Source organism: Strix aluco, chromosome 2 (assembly GCF_031877795.1).
Source record: "Strix aluco isolate bStrAlu1 chromosome 2, bStrAlu1.hap1, whole genome shotgun sequence".
In the NCBI taxonomy this organism is placed as follows: Eukaryota; Metazoa; Chordata; class Aves; order Strigiformes; family Strigidae; genus Strix; species Strix aluco.
In genome coordinates, this window is record NC_133932.1 from 90,073,572 (window position 1) to 90,100,841 (window position 27,270).

General features: G+C 37.0%; 1 protein-coding gene across 16 annotated transcripts in view; it reads left to right on the forward strand.

The window, feature by feature from the left end:
* Positions 1 to 186: 186 nt before the first annotated feature.
* RBM26 (RNA binding motif protein 26) overlaps positions 187 to 27,270 on the forward strand; it is a 74,108-nt gene continuing 47,024 nt past the window's right edge. For 13 of the 16 annotated variants that reach the window (XR_012622018.1, XR_012622020.1, XR_012622019.1 and 10 more), the window contains exons 1-12: positions 187 to 518; positions 13,271 to 13,389; positions 13,944 to 14,080; positions 14,963 to 15,051; positions 15,649 to 15,887; positions 17,696 to 17,956; positions 20,528 to 20,767; positions 22,218 to 22,385; positions 22,748 to 22,888; positions 23,905 to 24,016; positions 24,822 to 24,981; positions 26,386 to 26,550. Coding sequence is in view for 6 of the 16 variants with exons in the window: in XM_074815464.1 (XP_074671565.1) it covers positions 448 to 518; positions 13,271 to 13,389; positions 13,944 to 14,080; positions 14,963 to 15,051; positions 15,649 to 15,887; positions 17,696 to 17,956; positions 20,528 to 20,767; positions 22,218 to 22,385; positions 22,748 to 22,888; positions 23,905 to 24,016; positions 24,822 to 24,981; positions 26,386 to 26,550 (1,902 nt within the window). In the remaining 10 variants the exon portion in view is untranslated. The remainder of the gene's footprint in view (positions 519 to 13,270; positions 13,390 to 13,943; positions 14,081 to 14,962; positions 15,052 to 15,648; positions 15,888 to 17,695; positions 17,957 to 20,527; positions 20,768 to 22,217; positions 22,386 to 22,747; positions 22,889 to 23,904; positions 24,017 to 24,821; positions 24,982 to 26,385; positions 26,551 to 27,270) is intronic. The other 3 variants (XM_074815466.1, XM_074815465.1, XM_074815467.1) reach the window with 3 other exon arrangements.

Consider the following 27,270-nt stretch of genomic DNA (forward strand, 5'->3'; position numbering starts at 1 on the left):
TCGCGACGTCGGGGCGCCGCCATCTTACCTGCTCGCTCGCTCGCTCCGTCTGGCTCTGCGGCTAAGGGGAGAGGGGGGGGCGGTGCATTTCGGAGCCGCGTTGGGGGCCCGTCGCTCGTTGGGCCCGTCGGCCGCGCTGCCCTCCGCTCGCCGCTGAGGCGGGGGAGGGGGGGGAACTGCGGAGCGGCCGGACCGCGCTCCCCGGCCAAGGACCAGCGAGAGCGGGGCCCGTAGGGAGCAGCCGCTGCTCGGCTGGTTCCGCCCCCTTCGTGGCGCTGGGCCTCCGGCCCCTGCCAGGCGGCCTCTGCCGAACCGGGAGGCGGCCGCGGCCTCGGCGGGAGGGAGTAGGCGCGGCGGGAGCCGGGGTCCCGGCCGGCGGGGCGGCGCGGACCCCGCCGCCGTTGTTGCTGCTGCTGCCGGGGAGGCGGGGGGACCGGGCCGCTCTGGATGGTGGTTAAAATGATCATAGAAAACTTCGAGGCGCTGAAATCCTGGCTCAGCAAAACCTTGGAGCCCATGTGAGTAGCCGCGACCCTTCCTCTCTTTCCCGGCCCCTCCAAAATAAACCTTTCCTTGGAAAAGACGGGGATCCTCGGGGGCGGGAAACGCTGTGCCGGAGGGGCCCGCGAGGGCGTCCCGGGAGATGCCCTCCCAGCGCCCTTCTCCCCTGGCCGCCTTCTGTGGGGGTACGTCGTTCCCCCGCTCTCCCGGCGCCGTCCTCGGCTGGGAGGTAGGACCGTCTTTCTCCGGAGGATGCAGTTTTCCCCCCCTAGCGACCGCCTTCGTCTTTCCCTTTGTAGCCCACGGTGAGCGGGAGATAATGTGTGTGCGTGTGCAGCTCGCTGTTCCCTGCTCTCAGCCCCCGTAGAGGCCAGGTTAATAACCATGGCTAGCCGCCCTGCCCAGTGACCTTCTCTGAGAGAGCTCAGGAGCCGTTGGGACGTCTTCCAGCATCCTGGGATCTTCCCAGTAGCATTTTCCATAGACTCGTCGCCCGTCGTTCTCAGTTTTGAATATTTGATGCTCTCTTGTTTACCTGCCCCGAATATAAATTGCATCAGTAGAGCATTTGGGAGTAGGAGCCCCAGAGAGTAATTTGCCTATTTGTGAATACCTGCTTGGCTTCTAAGCATAACATTCATGTGAGTAATTTGGGCTCTTCTGCAAGTAGCCCATGTTTTCCTTCTCTGAATGACATTTTAGTGGAACTGAGACGTGAACTTGGTTTTAAAAGTTTTGACTTCTGGAAGTATGGTGTCTATAGATGTTTTAGATCAAAGCATGCACATGTCATTCTGAAACACCATTTTAACATGTCTGAACTAAATTGCTGGAGCTTGATTGGAGTCAATAGAACTAGCACTTATAAATTCTGGTGTTAACTTTTCTTCTGAAATGTTTGGACATGGTTGGTTTTACTTTGATGCTATTAAATGGGGAAAAAAATTAAGTTTGCTTTATGGCTTCCATAGCCATTAGCTAAGTATATGTATGAAGATGTATACTTGTATGGCTTATGCTGAAATAACTTGAGAAAGTTACAAGATGCTGGGAGGTATGTAGGAGAGATTCACTTGTGTTTTGGGGGGGTGGGTGTGGTCTTTTTTATCATAGGACCTAATCCAAACCACACTGAAATAGTTGAGTCTTGAACTTAATTTCAGTGGACTTTGAATTAGGCCTGCAGCAAATTACGCCAAGTGTGTTTATATAAAAGGTTTGATCCTTAAGACCATGATAGGATTTTTTTTCTTATTTGCAAAAATCCATCTTCTTATAAAGGTGTAGTTTTGGGAAGGTGAATTAATATTCCTCTTGGGTCAGTGTAAGGTAATAGTAGAATAATAGAGCACACTGACAAGGTAATATTAGAGTAACAGAGCACACTGTGTTCTGTGGTAATAGATGCAGCTAATCCTCTGGTGCAGAATGCTCCCTGTTAGTCTTTGGCTACTTTCTTGCATGAATATACTGTTAATGACAATCAACAGTTTTACATCAGTATTTAGTGTGCTGGTCAAGAGGCTTGGAACAGACAATATTTAGCTTTGGAAAATCTCATTTCCAAAATACATGTTGGTAATTTGAAATGATAAATCATACACACCCCTCAATTGGTCAGTAGCTGGAGATTGGTATGTTAGCTTCAAACAGTTTACAAGGAGCATTTTTAAATTATGTGAAATCTGAAACTGTTTGTGATGTTTACAGGAGGGCTTCAGCTGACTTCAAAATCCCTTTATTGAGTAAATACATTAGGTTCTTTGGATTTTGCAGATTTGTATCCAAAATTAATTTCTACGGTTTTTCTGCTCTGAGTATTGCGCATCAGGAGCTTAAGTTTAATTTTCACCAGTGAATAATAAAAGTTTCCTATTCACAAGATAACAAATACCGAAAGTTTGCCAGATACTGTTTAGCTAGAGGTCAGTATGGTTCCTCAGTCTTTCCACTCAAGCTCTGTTCATTAGTGATGTGTAGTAGTAACTTTTTATTCTGGTAACAAACTCAGGTTGTTCCATGTTTCTCTACTTGTTTGAACATTGAACTGATACCTACTAGTGATAGTCAACAGTTAAAGGATGAAGTTGGGATTTTCAGCTTTTGGAATCCGTGTAATTTTCTGCTTTTTAGCACTAAAAGGACCAACTTGTTTCTTTTAGGTTAAATGTGGTGTGTGAGCCATTCAAATGTGGTTCTCATGCTGGAAGACTATGTCATTGGGTAGGGAATTGCTGACCTGGAGGATGTTCAGTTCTCTGAATTTTTAGCTATGGGAGGAAACAAGCCTGTAGGGACTGTAAAATTCAACTGTCATTCAGTTTTGTGCAGTTTTGTCCTATGTTACTGCATTATTCCAATAAATGTTGAAATTGGCGGAAAAATATTGTAATTTCCTAGCAGTCAAATACTCTTGGAGCTGCTTCTGATCTCAGCTATCTGAAATGTGTGCCTACAGCCATAGCTTCTGGCTGTATGAAAATCTCAGTGTGCAGTTACTTCTAAAGAAGTTACTTCTAAAGAAGTAACTGCTGTTGGTGCAGTACTAGAACAATGAGGCTCTAAGCGCTGGTAGTCTGGAGACCATAGACTGAGAATAATTTTTGACTTGGCACATTTTTTTGTTTTATTAAAAGGAAAAGATAACTGTTTTTATCTTGTGGCTCTTTCAGAAACCTTTAGCTGTGAGATAGGCAGCTGAACTTCCTAATAAGACTAAGGAAGACACTACTCCATTAGATCGTTATGGAGGTGTTGTCTCAGTAGTTTTAAGGGGAGAAGTGCATTTAAGAAAATAAATAAATTTTATACACGTGTATATAGGTCTGTCTTTATGTGCTAGTTATCTAGAGCTGAGTAGTTAAAACATGCTTTATTTTCCAAGTTGCCCATTTACAGGTAGCTAACAATTTTTAATCAGGGTGTATAGCTTGTTCCAAAAGCTGTAACACATGTACTTCTGAAATACAATGTTTCAGAGCTAGAAGATAGCAATATCCATAAAGATTGTTTAATTTTATCATTAAGTCTTATCTTTACCATTCTTGCTAGTGCTTTAAAATAGTTTAACTTTTTAGTGTAATGAAACAAGTGTGTTACATAATTGTATGGACTGCACATCATTTGACTTGGATTGCTTTCCACATGGTGCCTCTGGGAAACACTGTTTGTAGACAGCAGTGTTTGGAGGAGAGAGGTGATGGAGAATTTTAAGTTTTGGAATTTTTTTGTTTGTTTCTGGTGTGGTGTTGTGGTTTTTTGTTTGTTTCAGACTGCTGTAATGCCTTTGACAAAGTCTTGGTGATCCTCCACACACACACTCCTTGTCTGAGTTTGGTCTTGTTGCAGTGAGGTGGAAACTGCAAAAGCTACCATGCTGGAGCACTTACACAGTCCAGCTCTGCTTGAGGGGTCGTAGATCTCTAGCAATTTTCTACAGTTTTCCAAAGGCAGGCTGCTTTGTGGTTTTGGAAATAAATCTTTGAGCAGCTCAGTTTGGTGGATTGAGAATTACTAAATATGCACACAGAACTGTTACAGCGATGTGAATGTAGTACCAGTGTAAACAAAGTGGTGAGAGTAATTTTTTGTGCTGTGGCTGCTCTCTATTTCACTAGAACTATCTTGTATGTTCAACTCCAGTCAGTTCTCTAAAGGCGGCATTTGTCAACAGTCTTCCTCATTGCTTGCAGACAGCAGTATGCTTAGTTTCTAGTGTTACACACTTTTTCTTGTCCATGGCATGGCTCCTGTAAAGTATCTGAAAATAATGTTAAACTTGGAATATAATCGCATGTCTGTCACTTTCAATTTCTGTACTAACAAGGTCCTCACTGAGCCATATCTGTTGTGATGGTTTTCTTTTCTGCAAGTCCATTCTGGATCCTGTATAAACTGTGTATACAATCCTTGCTGGAATATCAGGATCTGGCTTGTCAAAGTTCCAAGTAGAGATGTCCTTTTCATTTTTTTTCTGGAATTTGTTTGAATCTCTACCTGTGAAAAAATTAGCTCTTTCGTACTAATGCTGCACTCACCATTTTGACTTGTAAGACACTGTAATGTTCTCCCCCTTGCCCTAATTCTTTACAGTGGAAAATTTTCTTATTTTTTAATTACTTTGTGTAAAATAAATTTAATTAAAATCTTCTGGCCCACTGAATTTTACTTGCAAGTTGATTAAGGCTCCCATATCTAATTTTTTCCACTTTGCTGTTTCTACATTTTTATGAAAGTTTGTTCATGTACTAAATCAGACTTGCAAGGAAGATGAAAAAATTGCTAAAACAATGTTTATGCAGTGTTTAGGCATACCTCATTAAAATGGAAAGGTTTTTTGCGTTGGTTGATTCTGTAAGTGACCATGGTGTTGTAACTACTTATGTCAGAGGGAATAAAATCCAAATTGTTTAAATAATAATTTGAGTATATTTATCATTGGAATATTTTATGGCAAACAGCATGCTCTGGTGTTCAGTTATGCCTTCACGCTTCTGTTTTTATTTGCCATACTTTTCAACCTTTGTTAAATCCCACCATATTTTCTGGCTGTTTGGATCTTTGCTTAATTGTTAATAGGTTACTGGTTAGTTATCTTCACCAGTTACCTGAAAAAGGTAGTGAATAAAAAAGGTTTGACAGTGGTGTAAGGAATATGCTAATAAGCCAAGATACTGAAAGAATAGAAATAAGGTAAAATGAAAAACTGGCATTCCTTTCCACATACATGTGACACACGATCCTCCCAATAATGCTTGCTCATTGGCCCACCAGAAGGTTTCACTCTTGTTTTCCATGAAACTTCCTAAGAAGTTCAAAAGCAATAGATGTTTCTCTTCATTTCACTTACTCTGTTAACACTGTGCATTAAGCTATTTATAACTATGTTAAATAAAGCACAAATGCATGTCATTGGTATGTTACTCTTCTGTTAGGAAACTTGATTGTTCACCTGACTCATGGAGAGCTGCTGTGTTTGAGAAATCGAGGTTCCTAACTTAGAGTGCTGATACTGCTAAGCTTCCGTGTAAAAATATTGTGATAGAATTAAAATATTGATATAAAAGGTATAGCTGAAAGCAGAAAATAGAGAAAATTACTGCTGTTACAGGAAACATTTCTTGTTGTTACACCGAACGTCAGGAGTGAAATGGAACCCCTTGGCTGCATGGCAAGTCATAGCGACACTGTGATGATTTTTGCTTTCTGCATTGAATGTGTGTTGGACAACCAGCAAGCTGACAGCTGTTCTGCCTCATGAGAGCTGTCTGGAATCTAGAGGTGGCATTTTAAGGTGCTGGTTACTGGTTGCAGCTGTATGAACATGTCATATCTGGGTATCATGATAATTTAGAACTATTGTAATGACATCTGTAACTTACATAACAGCACTGGAGGCTGTTGCATTCCTCAATATCTTTCTGTTACTTTAAGTACGGTTAAAGAGTTAGTGAAAGTGAGCATTGTAAGAGTGGTCTTTCTCATCTACAGTAGTGTCTCAATATAAAAGTTGGATATTGCTGAATGAGCCTGTCATTCATTTTACTAATTGAACACTGTAGCTTTTTATAGATTTTTTTTTTTTTTTTTAGTAGCAATGCAACAGAAGGGTACAACTGCCTAAATTAGACTAGCTGCTCTGCCCAATATGCAACGTATGTTTTTCTGCACCCACTCAGTCCTGCAAATAAGATGCATGTCTCTCAGCCTTCAAACATAGCCATGCCCACCTTGGTTGATGTCAAGAACTGAGCAGTATTCTAGAGAAGTATAAATGTTAATCAACAAAACTAGACTGAAATTTAGGTTGTAAATTCTCAGGATCAGAGTACGACAAATAGCATGTGCCTACATGTTATTTCCTCTACAGAAAGACCATTCACTGCCTGGAGGCCTTCAGACATGCTTTTGCGGTTACAGTGTATTGTGCTAATTTAAACTTGTCAAGGAACTCGTTTCACGACTTGCAGCACCTTTTTGGTCTGTACGTTAATTTTAAAAAAGGAAGAAAAAAAATCCCTCATGTAGTTTCTTTTATCATCTTGAAAAGTCGTGCGTGTGTGTGCACTAGCTGTGTCCAAAATGAAGTCTAGATTGAGGGTCTTGGCATTAACTTCAGATAAAGGCAATTAAATATAACTGCAATTATCAAGTATTGTTGCATTACAAGGAAACTTTATGGAAGTTTCTTTTCTTTCCTTGCTCCTCTCCCTCACCCAAGCATACTTTTTCTCAGAAGTGAATAACCCTGTTTATTTTGTGAAAACTGTCAGATTACAATTTGACAGCTTCAGCATGAGGATTTTTTCTGTTTTTTTCTTTTTAATTCCTCCCCCCCCATGGTAAAAAGGTTATGTACCCTATGTACCCTGTAGTTAAACACTACTTATGTATATCTCCCTTTGGGAATTTGAATACATTTTCCGAACACTGTCACCAGAGGGTAGGCTTTGGAATACTAGATTTTTTTTTTTTCATAGAAAAGGCACGTAGAAAAGTGTGAATGAAGCTTATATTGCCAAAAAACTTTAAAAAATCAAATTCATTTTCCATGTAATGGTTGAATTGTTGTCAAATAACCGTAAAATTTAAGCAGCAGTTTTTTTTCGTTATGCCGGTGAAATTTTTAGCAAAAAGAGGATTATCCGCTGATTAAACTGATTTCTGTAGTGTTTACTACAGCACCATAGTACCAGGTTTGCACCAAATACTGTAGATACTGCTTTAAAAAAAAAGACCAGAAATAGTTACTCTTTTAGGGCTCCAGTTCAAAGTGGCTACCTTGCTTATTAAGAACTGACTTCAGTGGTGAATTGCAGCGTGAAGAACTTCATAGCACTGGAGGTGCGGGTTTTTCTGAAAGGAAAATATCTGGGTTTAGGTATTTCAAAACTTTCTTCAAGCTAATTAGTTAATACTTTAAAGGGCTTCAGCTTCGTATATATGTAGGAAGCCTAGAATATGTATCTTTACTCATTCTGTGTTTTGCTGGAAGATGTTATTCAAGGAAGTCAGACTGGAGTAGGATAGGCAATGTTAACAAGCTATTTAAATACGTGAATTTTTCAGGTCTACTATCAACTTCTTGAGTCTGCTTGCCATTTTTTAATTCCTTGCGTTTCTTCTTCCTCTTTAAGACGTCATGAGGTGGTTGGTTGGTTGGTTTTTTTGTTTTTTGTTTTTTTGCTGTTGGTGTGAGTATTGGAACAGGAGTCCTGGTGGCCTTGTGTTCGATATTTGCTTGGTGGAGAGTTCCCAGCCCTGCTGGGGAGACACGCCCAAAGTTCTCAGCTGATAATGGAATATTTAGTCCAACAGACTTTCAGATCTGCCTTCCCTTTTTATACCTTTTACATTAAAAATAAATAAACCAGCATGTTTTGCCTTTCATTTGAATATGTATTTTTGTATTGATGCTTAAACACATTCTTCGGTATTAACCTGGCAAAATATGTCCTCGGCATACTGTATTCAAAGTTTGTGGTTATTCTCTCTTAAGGCTTGAGAGCTATTTACTATATGCCTCTATTCAATATCTTTTAAAATGGTGGTTCTGCAGTATTTATGTACAACGGTATTTTAGTTACAGCTATTTTGGCAAAGTCCTTCTAAGAAGTCAGTATAAGCTCTGTTGTTAAGGGATTTTATATGTACAGCAACAGCAGTAACATTTCTTTGCAAACAACTTTAATATGTATTCAGCATCCACTGCATTTGCAAGTTAACGCTGATGCCTGTAATTGCATGGTGATTGTAAAAGTCAAAGTGAGTTCTCAGAACATATTTAGTATTTTATATTTCAACATATGTAAATCTGAGGATTGGAAACAGATTGAGCAGTGTTTAATGAATTGCAAAGTATTAAAAAAGACTACACAGAAGTGAGTCCTCTTCAGCCAAATTACTTTCCCCTTCTCAAACATTCATTAGTTTTAAAAACATATATATATATATATCTAAGGCTTAAATTTACTCCAACAGCCTCAGCTTTTCTCTTCTGCTTTATTTTATTTGAAATGATGATTTCAAATAATGACTGCAAAACCAGACGAAATCAGAAATAAATTATTTTGAACTTTTATGTGAGGTTTGTTGCAGTTGTGAACGCTTGTTCCTACAGTTGAACAAAATATTTGATTAGGTGTTTCTTTGCTTTTAGAAGCTTTTCTCTGGTGGTTAGCAGTTGGAGATATCCAGATCATTCTCTGAAGAACATGTAGAGCTCTAGCAAGAGAATTCTTCCATCTGTGCCTGTATATTAAATACTGTTTATTAAAGCAAGATTGCAAGAGCAGTCTCCCTTGTTTAATATAGAGCAGTAGACACTGCATGTTCTCTGACTGATAGAGTACAGACTGCAAAAAAGCGTTACTAGAAGTAAAAACATTTAGCATTACTAGTTAGGATCCTATATTCAGAAAGTGGGTGTCAGAAAACATGCTGTGGTGTTTAATTGTAGCAGGCACTGGGATGTACTTGCTGCAGTGGAAATGAGTTCAGATTATTTGTGGGTTTTGTTTGTTTAAGACAACATGGAGCAGAAAACAGAATAAATCTATGTGATTACTGATGTTTATTACTACTTACAGAACATGCTTATAAAAAGTTGAGGGGATGTAGATATGGGATTCAAAGTTGAGAAATGTTGTTTTACATGTTTCAGTGCATGTGAATATTTTTCTAGTAGCCAAACTTTAGCATAAGAATGAAGTTATGTCAACTTCTGTCACATTTCTAACGCGCAGATTCCATTTATGCTCAGGTCTGTGATGTACCACGCTATATTCAAATTAAGCCATGGATTCAAACTCTATCTAACAATTGAAAAAGTGTATCATTCAGTGAACACAGGAATCGAAATACCAAGTTATTTTTAATTCTGGATGCAACTTAGACTATTTGAAACGTGTAGGTGGTATTCTGATTTTTCCCATTTTTCTGAATTGTCAGTTAAAGACCTTTCTCTGTCCTTAACTGCACATAATCTTGTAATCTGAAAGAATATAGCATGATATATATGTATGATAAGTCCTTGTGCTACACAGTATATTTTGCTGCCATCAGTATGGGTTCCTTTCCTGTTTTCTTTAAAGTGACATCACTTAATAAAACAATATCGACTATAAGAGCATAAAATACAAGACAGGTTTAGAAAAGCTGATAAAGCTAGCTCAAAACAGGTGAAAAATCCATGTATGCACAACAAAGATACATTAAGCATATTGCATATTATACAAAGGCTGCTATTCTGTAAGAAAATACTGTCAGACTAGAGAACATAAGAACTTGTTTATCAGAAAATGTCAAGGTCCCTGTAATCCAAACCAGCAGATTTTGACCAAACCAAAGGGTGGAGAATTTATGCACAACATTTCAGAATTCAGTTTGAATGGAAAAGTAGGAAGGAATTGCTTTTAAAAAAGCAGCTCTCCCTCAAACAAAGCAATTGATTATAATATCCAGAACTCTAATAGCTATAAAGAACAGAAAATTTCAGGCAGACCTCCTGTATTCACAGTTCTGTAAAGTTTAATTTCTCTTCCACCACTTCAGGTTGCTAGCAATTAAATTTTAGCATCATCTTAAAAAAATGGCATTTTGTAAGAGTCTGAAAAGCTGTAAAAGATCAGATATAACCTTGTTAAATTTATTTTAAATACTAGCTACAGTAATAAGCATGGTCTTCACAATCGTGTGAAGAAAACAGTTCGTGGGTTTTTTTTCAAGCTTTGAACAATAGATATAGAAGAGGAGACTTCTAGTTCAAGTCAGTACATAATAAAGGAAATCAGTCTTTGGCTGTGTAAAGATCATTCACAGTGTAATTTTAAAAAGTGAAAAGAAATAACATAAAATCATACTGTCAATTTATAAAAACATTTTCTCCATCTTGCGCTACCACAAGATGCATTGTATTCAGTATTGCTTAATTGACATCAATTTGAAGTAACTCATCTATTAGTATTTTTGAAAAAAACAGTATTTGTTGAATTGCCAAACTAAATACAGAGATTTAACTTGAAAGCATGTAAGTTCTTCCTGTTTTCTATACTTACATATTGAATAATAATAATAGAGTTCAGTACAGTTGTTTTGCATTGTTCATATGTGGTTGTATCACATACAGAGTGATAAATGCTAAGACAATGCCACAGGAGAAAGTGATTCTGTGTTTTGGAAATTAAAAGTACATTTACGTACATTTTTATTGAGGACATTTTCTTGAGAGTATCTTGGAGTTGGGTGGATATATTCAAACTCTGAGGTCACTCTGGGGGTGGACAATATTGCTAAGATTTAAAAAAAAATCATCATGGTGGGAAGGGGTGAAAGCACTGGTTGGTTATTTTTAAACAGTTTTTGTTTGGGGTTTTGTTTAGGGTTTTTTGTTGTTTGTTTGGGGTTTTTTTTGTTACACCTTTTGAAGTCTAGGTGGCTTCCCAAATAAGATTTTCCATTTCCTGCCCTACTCATGAGAGAGGAATTACTTTAAACTGAACATGAGGTTCTTGTATAGTCACTACTGTAGGAGCTGGAGAATTAAAGTATATTGCAGTAGCTAACGGAAGTGGGTTTTTACCTTCTAGACTGACACTTGCTTTTTTCTTTTCTTTTTTTTCCCTACTAAATTTTGAGTGCATGTGTCATCATTTAAATCAATTGTAGCAGATTTTGAACACTGACAGCTGACTGTTCATATTATTAGATGAGAACCGAATTTGTGGAAATGGAAATAAAAAAATTCAGCTGGTAATGCTTTATCTAATTTTCATGGCGAATAGAAAGGAGAAGAAAAGAATTGAGGATTATCATGTGAAAATTATCCTCTCCCCCCAAAATTGTTTCCCTGTTATGACTATAGGTAGATAATATGAAAATAGCACACTAATTTTCCGAGGCATGATTCAGCTTGAAACTGGGAGAGGACTGAAAAGTCTCCTGTAGTGACACTGAAGTTGCATTAAAGAACAGTAAAAAACCCAAATTTTGCAAATTCAAGCATTGAGAAGTTATGAAATGCTGGCCTTAGGGCCTCATTGCAGCCTGTGAGGAGCACTTTGTTCAGCATCGGGCTTTCAGATAATCTGCTTGGATGATGTGCTCAGGTGGCTAGCAGCGTAAAAGAGACCGTGCAGTCCTTCTGTTCTCACTGTAGGGGGTTATGTGCCTGCCTCCAAGATGACTGGGTGCTTGGACAGCATTTTATTCTGATAAAGAATTGTTAAATTTGAACTGGGACAAAGCAGATGTGATAGTTGAAGAAAAACATTTCTGAAGAATTTTCAGTTGGTGTGCAGTCTGTTTTTCAATTAACATTAAGCATTTTGTTGGTTTAGTGTGTGCAGGTTCTTCTGGAATGTTGACCGATTGTGAATTCCCATCTCCTGTCTTTAATGTAGACAAATAGAGAATACTGTGGTATGTCCCTTAGCAGCTTAAGTTGCCTTTTATTTACAGCATGAAATTCTGCTATTGCCTGTTTTCTGCAGGATGCTGTATTATGTTTGAAGCTCTGACCTTTAACTTCAGAGCACTCTGTGCTGGGCCCAGGCTATCCAGAAGTTCTCCTGAGGATGGATGCCAACAGATCTGCTTCCTTTGCTTGGTGGATATGTTTGCATGGAGGACAGTGCTGTGCAGGAAATAGTTTCTTTGGGGAGAGGAGTTAGGTAGCATGATGTGGTGATGGATTTGGTTTCTTCTGCCCAGTGTCTAAAATATATGTCATTTAAATGATCAAGATTCAGATTTATGATTAAGCTTCAGCATTGAAATTTCGTTTGTTTTAATGTGGAAGAGATTGGGAACTGCTGTTTTATTCCTTCATTGTGACTAGTGGACTTCTATGCCAGAATAGTATTTGTGTGATATTCAGTGCAACTCCCTGACCACAGTTTAATTTTACGTATTTCTCAGTTAGTTTTGTCAGACAGAATGTACAATTAGGATGCATTAGTGCAATTTTTTTCCTCTTCTTGTAGTTCTTTAAAACATAAGTATTAACTTTGATCACAACACAAGCAGGCTAGCAGTCTGTATCACATGACCCATGTGCATGTGTTAAATCCTGCCTGGTTTTGTGGGATCTGAGGTCTTCCTTTGGTTGATGCTAAATAATGGGATTAAATCATTTAAGAAAATGCTGCCTGATAAACCAGTGTCTCACCATTTCATTACTTGCTGTCTTTGAGTTATGAAGTGTGAAATGGTTTTCTGCAGTATTCTCACTTGCTTTGGCAGGTTTTACTCTATAACACCACTACAGAGTTCATTGTAGATTACTGCTTGTGAAACATTATAATAAAATTCTATCAGTTATATTAAATAATGTTCTCCTTAATGTGGTTATACAACTTACTCAGAAGTTCTAAGTTCTTTGATGTGCACGAGACCATCAACTTCTACACTGAAGTGCTCCATACTTAATTTTTGATTGAATTTAGATGTCTAGAATAGATAATGATGCCCTAAATTTCCCTTCATTGTCGGTGTACCTCTTATGGAGATTTCAATGATAATATTATATGGACACTTTTTTCTTAGGCTTTTGAAATTAAGATTTTTTCAGTTAATCTGCTTTTTATGGTGTTCATATGTAGGTAGTAATAGGATTCTTTTAAAATACATTTAAGAGAAAGTCTCTTCAAGTCTGAGGTTTTTTATAGCATAGATCACTTCTGTTGCATCACTGTATTCATTTGTAATTAAGTAGACTGAGTCTTCCCTGTTAATTGCTTCTATTTTTTTTTTTTAATTAATCTATTTGCAGATGTGATGCAGATCCATCTGCCCTAGCTAAATATGTTCTGGCTTTGGTAAAGAAGGATAAAAGTGAAAAGGAACTGAAGGCGTTGTGTGTTGATCAGCTGGATGTATTTCTTCAGAAAGGTATGGTCTTTTTCATAACAGTTAAGCTTGAGTGAAGAGTTTGTCTTGTTTAATTCATTCAATCAATCTTTTACGATAGAGTTGTGCATATATCTCTTCATTAGCTTTGTTACTTTGAAGTATGTAACTCAGTTTTCATGAAGTAATTTGTTTTAAAAAACAGGTGTGTAGCACAATATGCACATATTAGGTGTATGTTTTATGTCTATTGGTATACTTGGAAGAAAGTTACGAATGTTAAGAGTTATTGCCAGAATTAGAAGTATTTGAGCTCTGTGTATATTCCAGAAATATTCTTCCAGATGTTTTATTAAGAGGCATTAAATAATTCAAGGATTAAAAAGCTTTGTGAAACATTGTAATTACTTCCATGTTTCTTGACCCGTAAATGCCCTTTTAAATATAAAATAGCAGCAGAGTATTAAAAAAAAAAAATTCTTCATTGTTTTAACTTTTTGGTGAATGCTGACTTTTTTTTTTAAATATATTCGTATTTAAAGCAAATGTTAACTGAAGACTTGAATAATGGATATTTGTACATCCTTTACTTTTAGAAACTCAGATATTTGTGGAAAAACTGTTTGATGCTGTGAATACAAAAAGCTATCTACCTCCACCGGAGCAGCCATCGTCAGGAAGCCTGAAAGTAGAATTTTTTCAGCACCAAGAAAAAGAGACAAAAAAAGAAGAGGTAGGCATTGATTTTATTTTAAATGTGTGTGTTTTTCCTCATTCCTGTGGTTTGCTTATGGGGTTCAACTTCGTCATGTTTATTTGTTTATTAATAATAGTCCCAGAAGTTACACTACAGCATTAAAATGTGTCAGATGATTTGTGCTTGGTTTGTTGAGTACTGCTGCACAATTTTTCTAAACATAAGTGGGTGCTTCAAAGGTAAACCAAAGTGGTTCTGACTAGGCAAATGTAAATAAAGTTACTGAGTAGTGTAAGAGTTGCAGTACAACCTACATTAGTTCTTTGCTCAGGATTGCTGTTGTAGTTATGCTGCCCTTTAATTCAGCATAAATCCAGGCTGCCATTCCAAATGGCAGTCCTTATTCCTCCAGCTGCTTGATCCAAATAACATCTTATTCTGCACAAGTATTTATGTTGTTCTTTGAGCCAGAAGACTAGGTTTGTCCTTTTCAAGAGCAGCCTAGGTTTGGTTGCATGAGAGTGTTTAACTGCGATCTGAACCAGCTAACCTGCTGATGAAGAGAAGACCTTACTGTGTCAATCATTGAATATTCATGTCTTCTCAGATCTGTCACTGCACCTTCATATGGGTTTTTGTCCACCTGTAACAAAGACAGATGTATGTTCAGCGCAGCACATGAAGGATTGCTTATTCTGCTTTGTTTTCTCCCAGCCTGTGCTTTGAATATTCCTAGAAATAGAAGTCTAATATGTTAGGAAGATTCTCTAATTGCATTAGATGCAAGAATGTTGTTTCAGTTCAGTGGTACTGCTGGATTTGCTCAACATTTTGAGTTTTTTGGTTTTATTTGATTGTGCAGAAGTCTCCATTATAGCGTACTCATGTTTTAATCTAACGTATGTATTTTAAATTCAGATAGTTAAAGAGGAAGAGAGAGAGAAAAAGTTTTCTAGAAGATTAAATCACAGTCCTCCTCAGTCAAGTTCTCGCTACAGAGATACCAGGTAGTAAATTTTGCTTAACTTACTGTATTATATCAGGAGTCGGATGGATTTGGATTTTTATGGTGTTACTAAATTAAATATTGTCTTTCTGTATGGTCACCTAATAAGCCTGAAAATAAAGCTTTTATTACTTTTATGCAATTGCTTTTATGTAATTAAATGGTGAGTATATAGGTGACAGTTGTGCACAACTATCACATTTGAGTTTTATGATTCATTTTTACGTTAGATTTGTGGTTTATATTCCAACACTTACTCTGCTCAGTATTGAGGTTCAATTGTGATAATTAATTTAGAAGCCTTCCCTTCAGTAACTGCTACCTTTTTGCCATTTCCAACTTGGGGAAGGTGCAGTATTGGGCAGAAACATAAACAGAAATTTTACATACATTTTAAAATATTGCAGATGATAAAAGTAAAATGCATAAACCAAATAAAAGAATTTTAAGTCTTTTGAGAAGACAGGAAGGCCTGTAGTTAGATTTCATTTGTAGTTTTCTCTAGTTTTCCGTTGCCATTTCTTGAGGTTTTTAATGGTAAAGATTTTAAATTATGGCTTATAATTCTTGTCATTAACTTACAAAATTGCATGTTTAGAAGCCGTGATGAAAGGAAAAAAGATGAACGTTCTCGGAAGAGAGATTATGACCGAAATCCTCCCAGAAGAGATTCTTACAGGGATCGATATAACAGAAGAAGAGGGAGGAGTCGGAGCTACAGCAGGAGTCGAAGTAGAAGTTGGAGCAAAGAGAGATTGCGGGACCGGGATCGAGACCGGAGCAGAAGCCGGAGCAGAACACGCAGCAGAGGTACCAACAGTTGGTCTCTAAAATACGGTGAATGTTGCCTACAAAATTTAGACACTAAACTTAAACACTGTGTTCAAGATGTACCAAAATTTCCTCTATTCTTGCTTTTTGTTCAAATTTAGCTTGGTTTTCTGTGGAATAAGGCTTATGTGATTATGTTTTCAGTGCTTGTTTTTCCCTCTTTCCTTCCATTATTCTTTAATATCTTTGACTGTGTTGGCCACTGCTAGGCAATGTTGTAAGAGAGGCAGAAAAATCTGAGTTAATTGCATTTCATAAAGTTCCAGGAAGCTCAGAATCTGGTTTGGGAAGATAGAGAAATTAAAACCCATCTACTGGAGGTAGAACTGGCAGAAATTACCTGTTTGGTAGCAAATGACTTGTCAAGCAGAACAGTACAGCTCTGTTCTTTTTGTCTTGTCCCTTCCTTGGTGTCATAGGGAGGGGCTGAAATTATTAAAGTAAATATGTACATTTGCACACATATCTGTAGGACTTAAGAATTTAGCACAGTAGTTTTTTGAATTGAACTCCTTTAAAAACGAAGCTGTTTATTCAGCCGAAAAGATTGCTTTTTCCCCCAATAGTTGTTAATGTTAAATTGGAAAAAAGCATTGGGAGTCATTTTATATCTTTATTCTGTTTCAGACAATGTAGAGGTAAAAATAGTCTGGTTTAAGTCTCCTGTATATTATTTTTCTTTTTGTAGAATGGGCCTTGGTAACTCAGCTTTAAAAGTAGAAATGCAGTGTTCCTGAAAATACATGAGCACATATTTTCCAAACAATTTATGAATGAGCAAGTTAAATATCATGCAGCAGTTTAACTGAAAGATTAAATGATTATTTTAAATAAACTGCAATGGTAATATCTTATAGACAATACCTCATAGTGAAAGCTTTTAGTTTCTTTTTCTAAGCACATTAAGAAGCCTGTTCTACTCACACTTACCTGCCATCTTTAAGACATTTTTATTAATGTTCTTTTAATGTGGGACTATTTGAGTCTACCAGCTTACCTCATGACAGAACTCTTCTGTCTTAATCTGGATACTTAGTGTTTATTTGCTGGTAATATTAGAAAATTAAAAGAATAGTTTGTATGTATTCAGAATAAAAGGTCATGTTACTGCTGTATCTGTCCAGGAGTGTTCCACACCTGTCAAGCACTGTTATTCACTCATGACAGAGCTTTCTTTGCCTGTGATAAATGTATGCATTTGAATGCAGATAAAGTGAGTATCAACAACATAAAGATGCAACAATAACAGTGTCTTGAAACATTAAAGATGTGTGACTTCTATAGTGTTTTCGAGGGGTGGTTACCTTTTTCTTGCCCACTGCTTCCCTTTATTCAGAATAACTTTCCACCTGAAGTTCTTAAAAATGTATGCATCACTACAGAACATGTACTCTGCTTGAAGTTAAATAGGGTTTCTGCTTTACTGTGGGTATAGCTGTTATTAAAATACGCCAGTGGCTGACTGTGTGCTTTTAAGATTGTTATTCTTCCGATTAAACCTTTGGAATGTAGAATCATGGAGTAGTTGAGGTTGAAAGAGACCTCTGAAGGTCTTGTAGTCCAACACCCCTTCTCAAAGCAGATAAACTGAAACAGGTTGCTCAGGACCCCATCTAGTTGAGTTACAAATTGTAACTCCAAGGGTGGAATCTCTGCAGGCACTCTGGGCAACCTTTAGAACATTTCAATTATCGTTTTTATATTTTGAGATGAATTGATGCGGACTGAAGATACTTACACAGGTTAGTGGCTGCTTCTGGTGAAAATGTGCAGAAGGAACCATCCAAGAGAACTTTTTTTTTCTTTTTTTACAGAAAGGGATTTGGGAAAGCCAAAATATGATATGGATAGAACAGATCCATTAGAGAACAATTATACTCCAGTTTCTTCTGTGACAAATATTTCATCCGGCCACTACCCTGTCCCTACACTGAGCAGCACTATTACTGTTATTGCTCCTGCTCATCATGGAAATAACACTACTGAAAGCTGGTCGGAGTTCCATGAAGAGCAGCTGGACCACAACTCCTATGGAAGACCTCCACTGCCAAAAAAACGCTGTAGAGATTATGATGGTAAGTCTGTATTTTTTTAATTGCTTCCTGCAGCTATTATTGGCCCCTTTCTGAGAAGATTGAGGTAATTTTCCTTTCTTTTCTTAATCTTCTCTAATACTGTGTTTTTTCTATTGCACAATTCTTGAATGCAAATTTTATCCCACTTTTTGTTAACTTAGTTTTTAGATAGCTTTATTAGTGTTTGTATAGTTTTTTAGTTACTAGAATTATTTTATATAGATGAAAAATGGTATATTTATATAAAAAAGTTATTAAAAAATCCACTTTTACACTGGTTTTGTGTCTTATGTTACGTCCAAGCCAAATACTGTATTTGACAGTTTTGACTATGATTAGCACCTTACTGGCCTCATCACTTTTTATTTCATCCTGTCTAAGAGACAATTTTAAACTAGAAAGGTCTAGAGCTGCAACTTCCCAGGCTCATGTTAACCCATTTTTCCATATAGGAGTTTCTTAAAATTGGGTGGGTTTTTGTGCTTATCTGTGTCTTCAGCTATCATTTTGCACGTCTTGTGCCAAAATCCACACAGGAGGCTGCTGTAGTTGGCAGTATCTTAGCTAAATTCAGCCAACCTGTTAGGTCAGAAGAGTTTAAATTTCCCCAAAAAGTTTATTCTGAGGGGGTTTTTTGTAGTATACGACAATGACGAGTTTAAGATCTAGGCCAGTTTACATTCAGAACTCTGATTTAGAATACAATTTTTTTTAAATAAAGAAAATAGGAGTCTGAGCTCTCAGGTGTTGGCAGAGTTGCACTTGTGAAGGTGACCTTTGCCAGTATATATCCCAGCAATACTGTGGAGCAAGTAGAACTGTGAAAGTGTAGTTTTGTTTTGAAGTTTTCTTCTAATGTAAGCTGAGCTGCAGACTGTTATGTCATGGTCTCCCAGCTCTACAGGTTTTTTAGAAAGGAACAAAATGTGCAGGCTAGTATACTTTCAAAATAACAACTCCAGGCATGGCACTGGGACTTTGTACATTTAATAAGTCTGTCTTCTATAGCAGCTTATTATTTCCAGTTTCTGAGTATGAAGCAAATGGTAATGTTTAGAAAACTGTGGTATAGTTATCCTCAAATTTTTACTGGGTTTTTTCCTACATTTTTGACTGTTACTAAAATCTCTCAGTAGATGTGTCTTCCATTTGCTTTTCTCATGACTGTTTGTATCTTCTAAATTTATTAGCTCATCTCTCTTCAGGGGCTAGCTGGTTCCAACATAATGCTCTTCCTGTGGGCACTTTCACATTTCCTACTTGACCATATGCTGAACTTACATTTTTCATTAACATTTCAGTTTATACGTTCTGTAATGCTTCTTGAAGATGAGGTAATAACAGCCTGCTTTTCAGGATCACGTTTTGAGGAAGTGGATGCTCAGCTTTCTTCCTGTTTTACTGGAAGATGTTTTGAACATTTTTCCCATACTGCATTGAGTAGTTGGACTGGGTTTTTTTGTGGGGGCTGTTGCTAAACAGATAGTCATAGAATCATAGAATGGTTTGGGTTGGAAGGGACCTTTAAAGATCATCTAGTTCCAACTCCCCTGCAATGAACAGGGACATCTTCAACTAGATCAGGTTGCTCAGAGCCCCATCCAGCCTGGCCTTGAACACTTACTTCCAGGGAGGGAGCATCTACCATCTCTCTGGGCAACCTGTTCAGTGCTTCACCACCTGCATCATAAAAAATTTCTTCCTTATATATAGTCTGAATCTACCCTCCTTAAGTTTAAAACCATTACCCCATGTCCTGTAACAACAGGCCCTGCTAAAAAGTCTGTCCCCATCTTTCTTATAAGCCCCCTTTAAGTACTGAAAGGCAGCAATAAGGTCTCCCCAGAGCCTTCTCTTCTCCAGACTGAAGAACCTCAACTCCCTCAGCCTTTCTTCTTAGGAGAGGTGTTCCATCTCTCTGATCGTGTTTGTGTCCCTCCTCTGGACCTGCTCCAATGTTGTACTTGCATGTAAAAGAAGAGAAGTGAATGTATATCCACTTTTATTTATATGTGTGTATTTCATATTTATGTATGCATGTATATATACACATGTACAATACATATATATGTAAATAACAAATTTTTTTTCCTCTTACATAATTGCATTAAACAATGGCAAAATATTCAAATTCTTCCTGAAATAATTGAAAAAGAGAAAAAAGACTGAGTTTTTTTCATGTTAGAATTTTATAATATTCTAACTTTTAATAGGGGTTTCTCAATCCCAGTATCTGGACTTTATACTTAGAAACACTGTGTTTTTGTTAATATGATGAGATCTAGATTTTGGTCTTCGCTTTCACAGTTTGTTAAAATTTAGTGCAGAATTAATTCTTCAAGAAAAATCTAATTCCTCTATTTATTCTGCTACAATGTTGCTGCAATATTCCTGTGTGCTGACTGTTAAAATTAAATGGTCAATTTTATTTTCTAATATAAACTTCTGCTGGTATGTGAAGCTCTTAATTTGCTAATTGCTGCATTACACATAGTATGTCTCATATCTACTCTGAATCAAACAACCGCTGTTGAATACTAACAACAATTATTTTTGGTTTTGATGTTTCAGAAAAGGGTTTCTGTATGAGAGGAGACATGTGCCCTTTTGATCATGGAAGTGATCCAGTAGTGGTGGAAGATGTGAATCTTCCTGGCATTCTGCCTTTTCCAGCACAACCCCCTGTTGTCGAAGGACCACCTCCTCCTGGACTTCCTCCCCCTCCACCAATTCTGAGTCCTCCTCCTGTTAACCTTAGACCTCCAGTACCACCACCAGGCCCCTTACCACCTAGCCTTCCACCTGTAACAGGTAATGAAAAAAGATTAAACCTCATTTTTAGTAGAAAAGTCTGGATGTTGCTTGGGTTGTATGCAGTGCAAAAAGCTGTTTTGAGAATGCCAGCTGTATTGTAGAAAGTTGTATTATACTCTACTATGGCATAGCTTACCCCAAAATGACTGTTACGGTAATTGTTGCAAAGTTGATTGTTCTAAAATTTGCATGTTGAATGTGAGTCTTGAATATGGAATAATATTTTAATTGTGTTCACGCAAAAGCATGGCATGGCAAAACTCAGTTCCTTGAGTTTTGTAGGAGAAGCTTTCTGAAACTGACTACTGTTAGAGAAGAAGGAAAAATCCTGGAAACAACAGATAGTTGGGATTTCAGTTGTAATAATAAAGTTAAAGAGAATTCATGACCACATCAAATTTATACCTGAAAATGTCATTTGCAGTGAATTTTTAAACTAAAGTTGTAAAGTAGCTAAGAAAAATTCTCCACCTTGTTTATTCTTTCATTGGGAAGTATTTTGGCTCAAGCACTACAAATTACATAAAGACTTGTGTACCTGGCTCTCATTTATAAAACAGTAGTTTAGTATTCAGTTCCCTTGTGTGGTTTAAAAACTGTTATGTTAATTTTATGTGATTATTCCTTTCTTTTTTTATTAACTTAGATATCCCATTTTGTAAAATTATTCAAGAATAATTGATATTTGTTATTGCTTGGAAGTTTCTTAAACTGTTTCCATTTCCAGTTGATGGTATATTTAAGTAAGATCTGAATGTATTTATTTCGCTTTGTATAGAGAGTAACTATATTGCTGGGGTGATCAGTTATGCCTCACTTGCTATTTCCTGATCTGTATGGAAAGTCCAAACATGTGACTTTATATCTTTTCCCAAAACACGGTTTTGCCAATGATTAAATTGAAGGTAAGGCTTGACTGCTCGGCTTTGAAAGTGTCACGTTACCTGTTGTAAAAAAAGACCGACCAACCAACCAACCAGAAAGACTCTCCATTTTGAGAAGGATCCCTTTGACTTTTCACCGGAGCTGTAGGTTTTTCCTTGGGCGTTTGAAAGAACAATTTCAGTCAAATTAGTTATTGTCATCATAGAATATTTTTGTTATACTCTAATAAGAAATAGAATTTGTTTCTTTGAGGGAGTTTTACAGAGCTTTAAAGATCTTCTGTTGGTGAAGATAAATACTGGGTTAGCAATTAAATTTTGCTTATAGAAAGAAGATGTCTGGAGAAATGTTAAACTCTTCAAATCTTAGTTCTGAGTCCTTTGCTAGTGGGTACAGTTTCATATGATTGAATGGTACAACATCATGTCTGTATACATGCCTTCTCAGCCCCTTTTTTTTAAGTAGGCTTAAAAACGTTTCAGATCAATTTCCTTATGAGTTGGGTGTAATGTAAGTCTAGTGGGTAATAAATTAATGCAGTGTTTTCCTTTGTTTTTGACAGGACCACCCCCTCCACTTCCCCCACTGCAGCCTGCTGGCATGGATGCCCCCCCAAACTCAGCAACTAGCTCAGTTCCTACCGTTGTTACAACGGGTATTCATCACCAGCCGCCTCCTGCTCCACCCTCTCTTTTTACAGCAGGTGTAGTACTGAGGCTTTGCCCACAAGGTTTGCTAAATAGAATAACATTGATTCATATTATACTGTACTTTTTAGATAATATTTAGATATTATCATTTCATAGTTTGGGAGAATAAGTTTGTATCATTTAGACTGTGACAGTAATTTAACACTTTTTTCTTAACTTAGTTCAGGATGGAATAAAATTTGCATGTAGAGTGTGAATCTTGATTATGGAATATTATTTTCATTGTGTTTAAGCAGAAAACTTGGCATGGCAGTTTTTTAGGATAGTTGTTACACAACTTTACCATTGTAACTGTATATTGTAATTAAATGAAATATTATATTTGAAACCTTAGGGGTTTTAACTGCAATTTATTTTAATTAGACAATTTCTTTGTTACCAGAAACGTATGACACAGATGGCTATAATCCAGAAGCTCCAAGTATAACAAATACTTCAAGACCTATGTATAGACATAGAGTACATGCCCAAAGACCAAATTTGATAGGACTCACATCAGGTGATATGGATCTACCACCCAGAGGTATGCTCTTAAATCTATACTTACCTAGTCTAGCTTGTTTTCTTACATTAATGCAGATACAGGCAGTTTTCAGTAAATGTAATACTGGAAAACATTGCCTTTTTAAAATCTTCTGGAATTAAGAGAAGTTTAATTGAATAGGAAATTATGCTCATAGTTGGTTTGTCTGTGCATTTTATAGATGAAATGAAATCTCTTGCTAGAGTATTGCACAGTGTACACTTGGCTGTAATAACTGTTCACTTTGTATATCTTTTATACAGAAAATGTTAATGTTTCTGTAACAGAATTTTAGGATGATGCTGCGGAGAGGAGAGAGTCATTTTTATCTGGTAGCAGACAGTTATGCATGAGTAATCTTAACCTCATAGTTCCCATGGCCCTGAGAAGAAGCAGCGGCCCACAAAATGAGAACAGAAGAGGGATAAAACCATTTTTTTAAATCTGGTTTTGTTTACATCTGTATGTAATTGTATTTAATATTATTATGTCTCTGTTGGTATATTTTCAGTGAGGAGTCCCCCAGTATGATTCTTGTTCTTCAGCAAGAGCCAGTCCTCTTCCCACCCCATCCCTAAATCTTGCTTCTAGGTGTCAGTGCTCTGGAGTACTGTACATCTCCTATCATGAGCATTTTTGTGTGTGCCATCTAATAGTAGAATGGAGGTGTTAGTAGAAATGGTGTGAGCCTCAGAGTATTGTATGGAACATTGTGAATCAGTGAGTGCAGTCATCTTGAGGCAGATGCTTTCTGCCACACCTCTTTTGTTTTCCTTATGTGTGATGTTACTATGACAAAATGACTATTAGCTATTTTGATCTGTCACTGCATCTGTTGATAGTTAAGAAGAATAGTGTGTGACCAAGATTTGATTCAGTTTGAACAAGGATCATACTAATTTCAAAATAAACAATTGCACTTTTCAATGCAAATTCAGTGTGAGCAGAATACCTTTTTACGATCAAATATACAGAAAATACAAGCAATATTGTAAAATCTTTTCATCTGTTTACAGAAAAACCTCCTAATAAAAGTAGTATGAGAATAGTGGTAGATGCTGAATCCAGGAAAAGAACAATTGGTGCAGGGGATGGTGGAGTTCCTACAAAGAAGACTTGGTTTGACAAGTGAGTGATCATTAACACAAGGTTGACTTAATAGTTGGAATTCCATGGAGCTCTTTTCTGTAATCTGAAACATACTATAAATCTACATAAATTGTAAGCAAGCTGATCTGTGAATAAGCTGACTGTACTAAAATAAATCACACTATAGAGTAATCTGTATTTGACTGTCTTCTCTCAAAGGCAGTGTAGAGATAGCTGAAGTTACTTTGGATGATACCAAGATCTACTCCCTGAAAGCTGGAATGATCTAAGAAACAAGAGAAGCTGCAGTGTAATGGTTGTTAGAGATGACTGAATTTAGTTTTGAAACATGAATTTTATTATTGCTATTTTGGTTTGAGTTGCCAGGTATGTTACTGACAGAAAATATAGGGTGAAGTCCTTAGTGTCCAGATACACCTGGGGTGACAAAAGGTTGGATTTTAAGAGATTACTGGGACTGTGGAGAGCCTTGAAGTAGTTGTTATTTGAAACATTAGTGTGGAGAGTCTGTGTAATAGCTGAGAAATAGTTTTTGGAGAGAAGCAGTGTGGAAGACAGGGTTTACTGACACAAACAAGTTACTGTGAATTATCTTGCAGATTTATGCACCGGGATATGCTGAGGTTATCGGTGGGGAAAACTGCAGGTGTATGGACCTGTGTGCTGTACTATTCCACACTTTATAAAATTGTATTCTCTTTTAAGTCTGAAGATCTTTTCCCCTGTGTCTCATACACACATGCTCCTACGTAAGCATATACGATTTAACATTGTGTTTGGTAGCTTGCTATGGATTTCTGGCTTGATTTTTCATTTGTTGCAGGCAAAATTTTAACAGAACAAATAGTCCAGGTTTCCAGAAGAAGGTGCAGTTTGGAAATGAAAATACAAAACTTGAATTGAGAAAAGTTCCCCCAGAACTTAACAATATCAGCAAACTTAATGAGCACTTCAGTAAGTTTGGAAACTTAGTCAACTTGCAGGTAAGAGTCAAGAAAGAGAAGGCAGTATGCTTTGAGTTAATGATAGAGGTATTGCTAAAAGGAGAATGCTGTTGTTTTTTAAGTGGTTCCCTGAAACTGTCCTCATTACTTTCTTAACTTGTTTCTTAAACACGATCTCTTTGTTTTTAATGAAATAGTCATTGAAGAAACAGAAATGAAATGTTCTAGTCATCGTAGATTTTGAACAAATGTTTTCCTCACAGATAAGACTTTTAAGATACATTGTTTATAACACTGAAAATTGATCGGAAGTGTCTTTCTTCACCCCTTTTCTGAAGTTTGGATCTGATACCATAAACCCTCTATTTTTTGAGATAAATTGTGAATACAGAACACCTGTATTTCTCATCCAGAAAGCAGTCCCTGTGACATGATTGCTTTCTAGCACCATAATAGTGGTGGCTTCTCCCTTGTAATTACTCCTTGGTGTATCTGAATGACCCACGTTTATAAACAGAAATAAGCAAACAAAGATAAAAAGAGGTGCAAAGAACTAGGGCCTAACTTAGGTTGAATGTTACATATTGCAGGCTGCATGGGTAATGTCAGTATTTCATATCCAGTTTCTAAGCTACTCAGTCTGATCTTTCATCATGCTTCATTATCAAAAAGTTTCAGAGGCTAGCTTGTGTTTTTACATATGCTTTCTTGTTTGCACTGAGAGGCTGAATGAAGAGGTGTAATAGAATATTTTTGTGCATACTGACAGAGTACAGAATAAGCCTCCTGTGCCTGTCTGAACACTGAGGGAATTAAATCTCTCTTAATTGCTCTTAGGCATTTCTTAAGCCTTTCCATAGCTTACCTAAGAATGTGGGTGTATTAGCAGGCAGTATGATTTAGTAAGGCAGGTAAAATTTTATGTGGATGTGTATAGAGAGACAGACAGATACCAAGATAGATATTGCAAGCTATGCTCTTCCAAAAGGTATAATTCTGTCCTTTGAATGTGTCTAAAATGTTAATGTTCAAAGGAGGAAAACCAAAATTAGTTTTGTTGTCTATCTCTGGTACTAGATAGGACATTTATTAACTGACCCCTGTATTTTTTGTAGCAGTTTTCTTCGGTGATGATTCCTCCTGTCTTTCAAGCAACTACTCATATTTGCAATTAGAAATACCGTTTGATTGTTTAGGTATTTTACTTCTGTTTGCTTCAGGGTTTTTCAACTGTTCTTGAAGTTTATTAGCTTAATCTCAAGGTTGCTCCTTGACACTAAGCTTTTGAGACGGAATCATGAATGGGAAGTATTTATCTAATGACCTATATTAGGTTTAAATTGTAAGCTTCTGATGAGCCTTGAAACTAGTGATCTTATGATAATCAAGACACAAATAAAAAACCTACAATGCAATAAGTTTTTATTCTGTTTTAAATCTTAGGTTGCATATCAAGGTGATCCAGAAGGTGCCCTTATTCAGTTTGCCACACACGAGGAAGCAAAGAAAGCTATATCAAGTACAGAAGCAGTATTAAATAATCGTTTTATTAAAGTTTATTGGCATCGAGAGGGCAGTGCACCACAAATCCAAACTACCACACAGAAGGTACAGGATCTAAGTCTATTCTGTCTAGAAAGTTATATAAAATATAAGCTTTAAAACATTTTAAAAAAACGTTTATACAAAGTAAACTAAGTACTTCTGAAATAATGAATACTTCATGTAATTTTTTTCCGAAAGTTACTCTTTAATTGTAGATTCTTTGACTTCAGATACAAGATTCAGGAGTTGATTAGCAAGATAAGATGAAGGTATTTAAAGAAGGCCCTTCTGTGACTTAGAGATTTCCACTCTGTTGTCATCTCATGTGAAGCAAGATTTGATGCTACTGTCTGCTGAATAACATCCATTTTGCTTTAACTAGTATAGACTTTTTTTTTTTCTTCTGGTGAGCATAGGAAAGACAGCAAAGTTATATTGCTTTTTTTGGAAGATAATTTCCATTTTCTTTCAAAAGGTGCTGTTTTTTCCAGTGGTTTTCCTTTTTCCTTTCCTGTTGGGCATGCATACTGCTACAGAAAGTAGCAGTAGGATTTGTTTTACACAAAGGTACCTGTAGGTATATACAGATACACACAAATATATACGTAGGGAGAGGGGACATGCAAACAGCAGTGTAAGAGGACAGCTGCATTAGAGAGACTGATTTTGTGGGAATGGATCAGGGACATTTTACAGTTTTAGTTGGAGAGGGAGGTGCTGGTCTCCCTGGAATCCAGTGACAGGATGTGTGGGAATGGCGTAAGGGGAGGTTTAAACTTGATA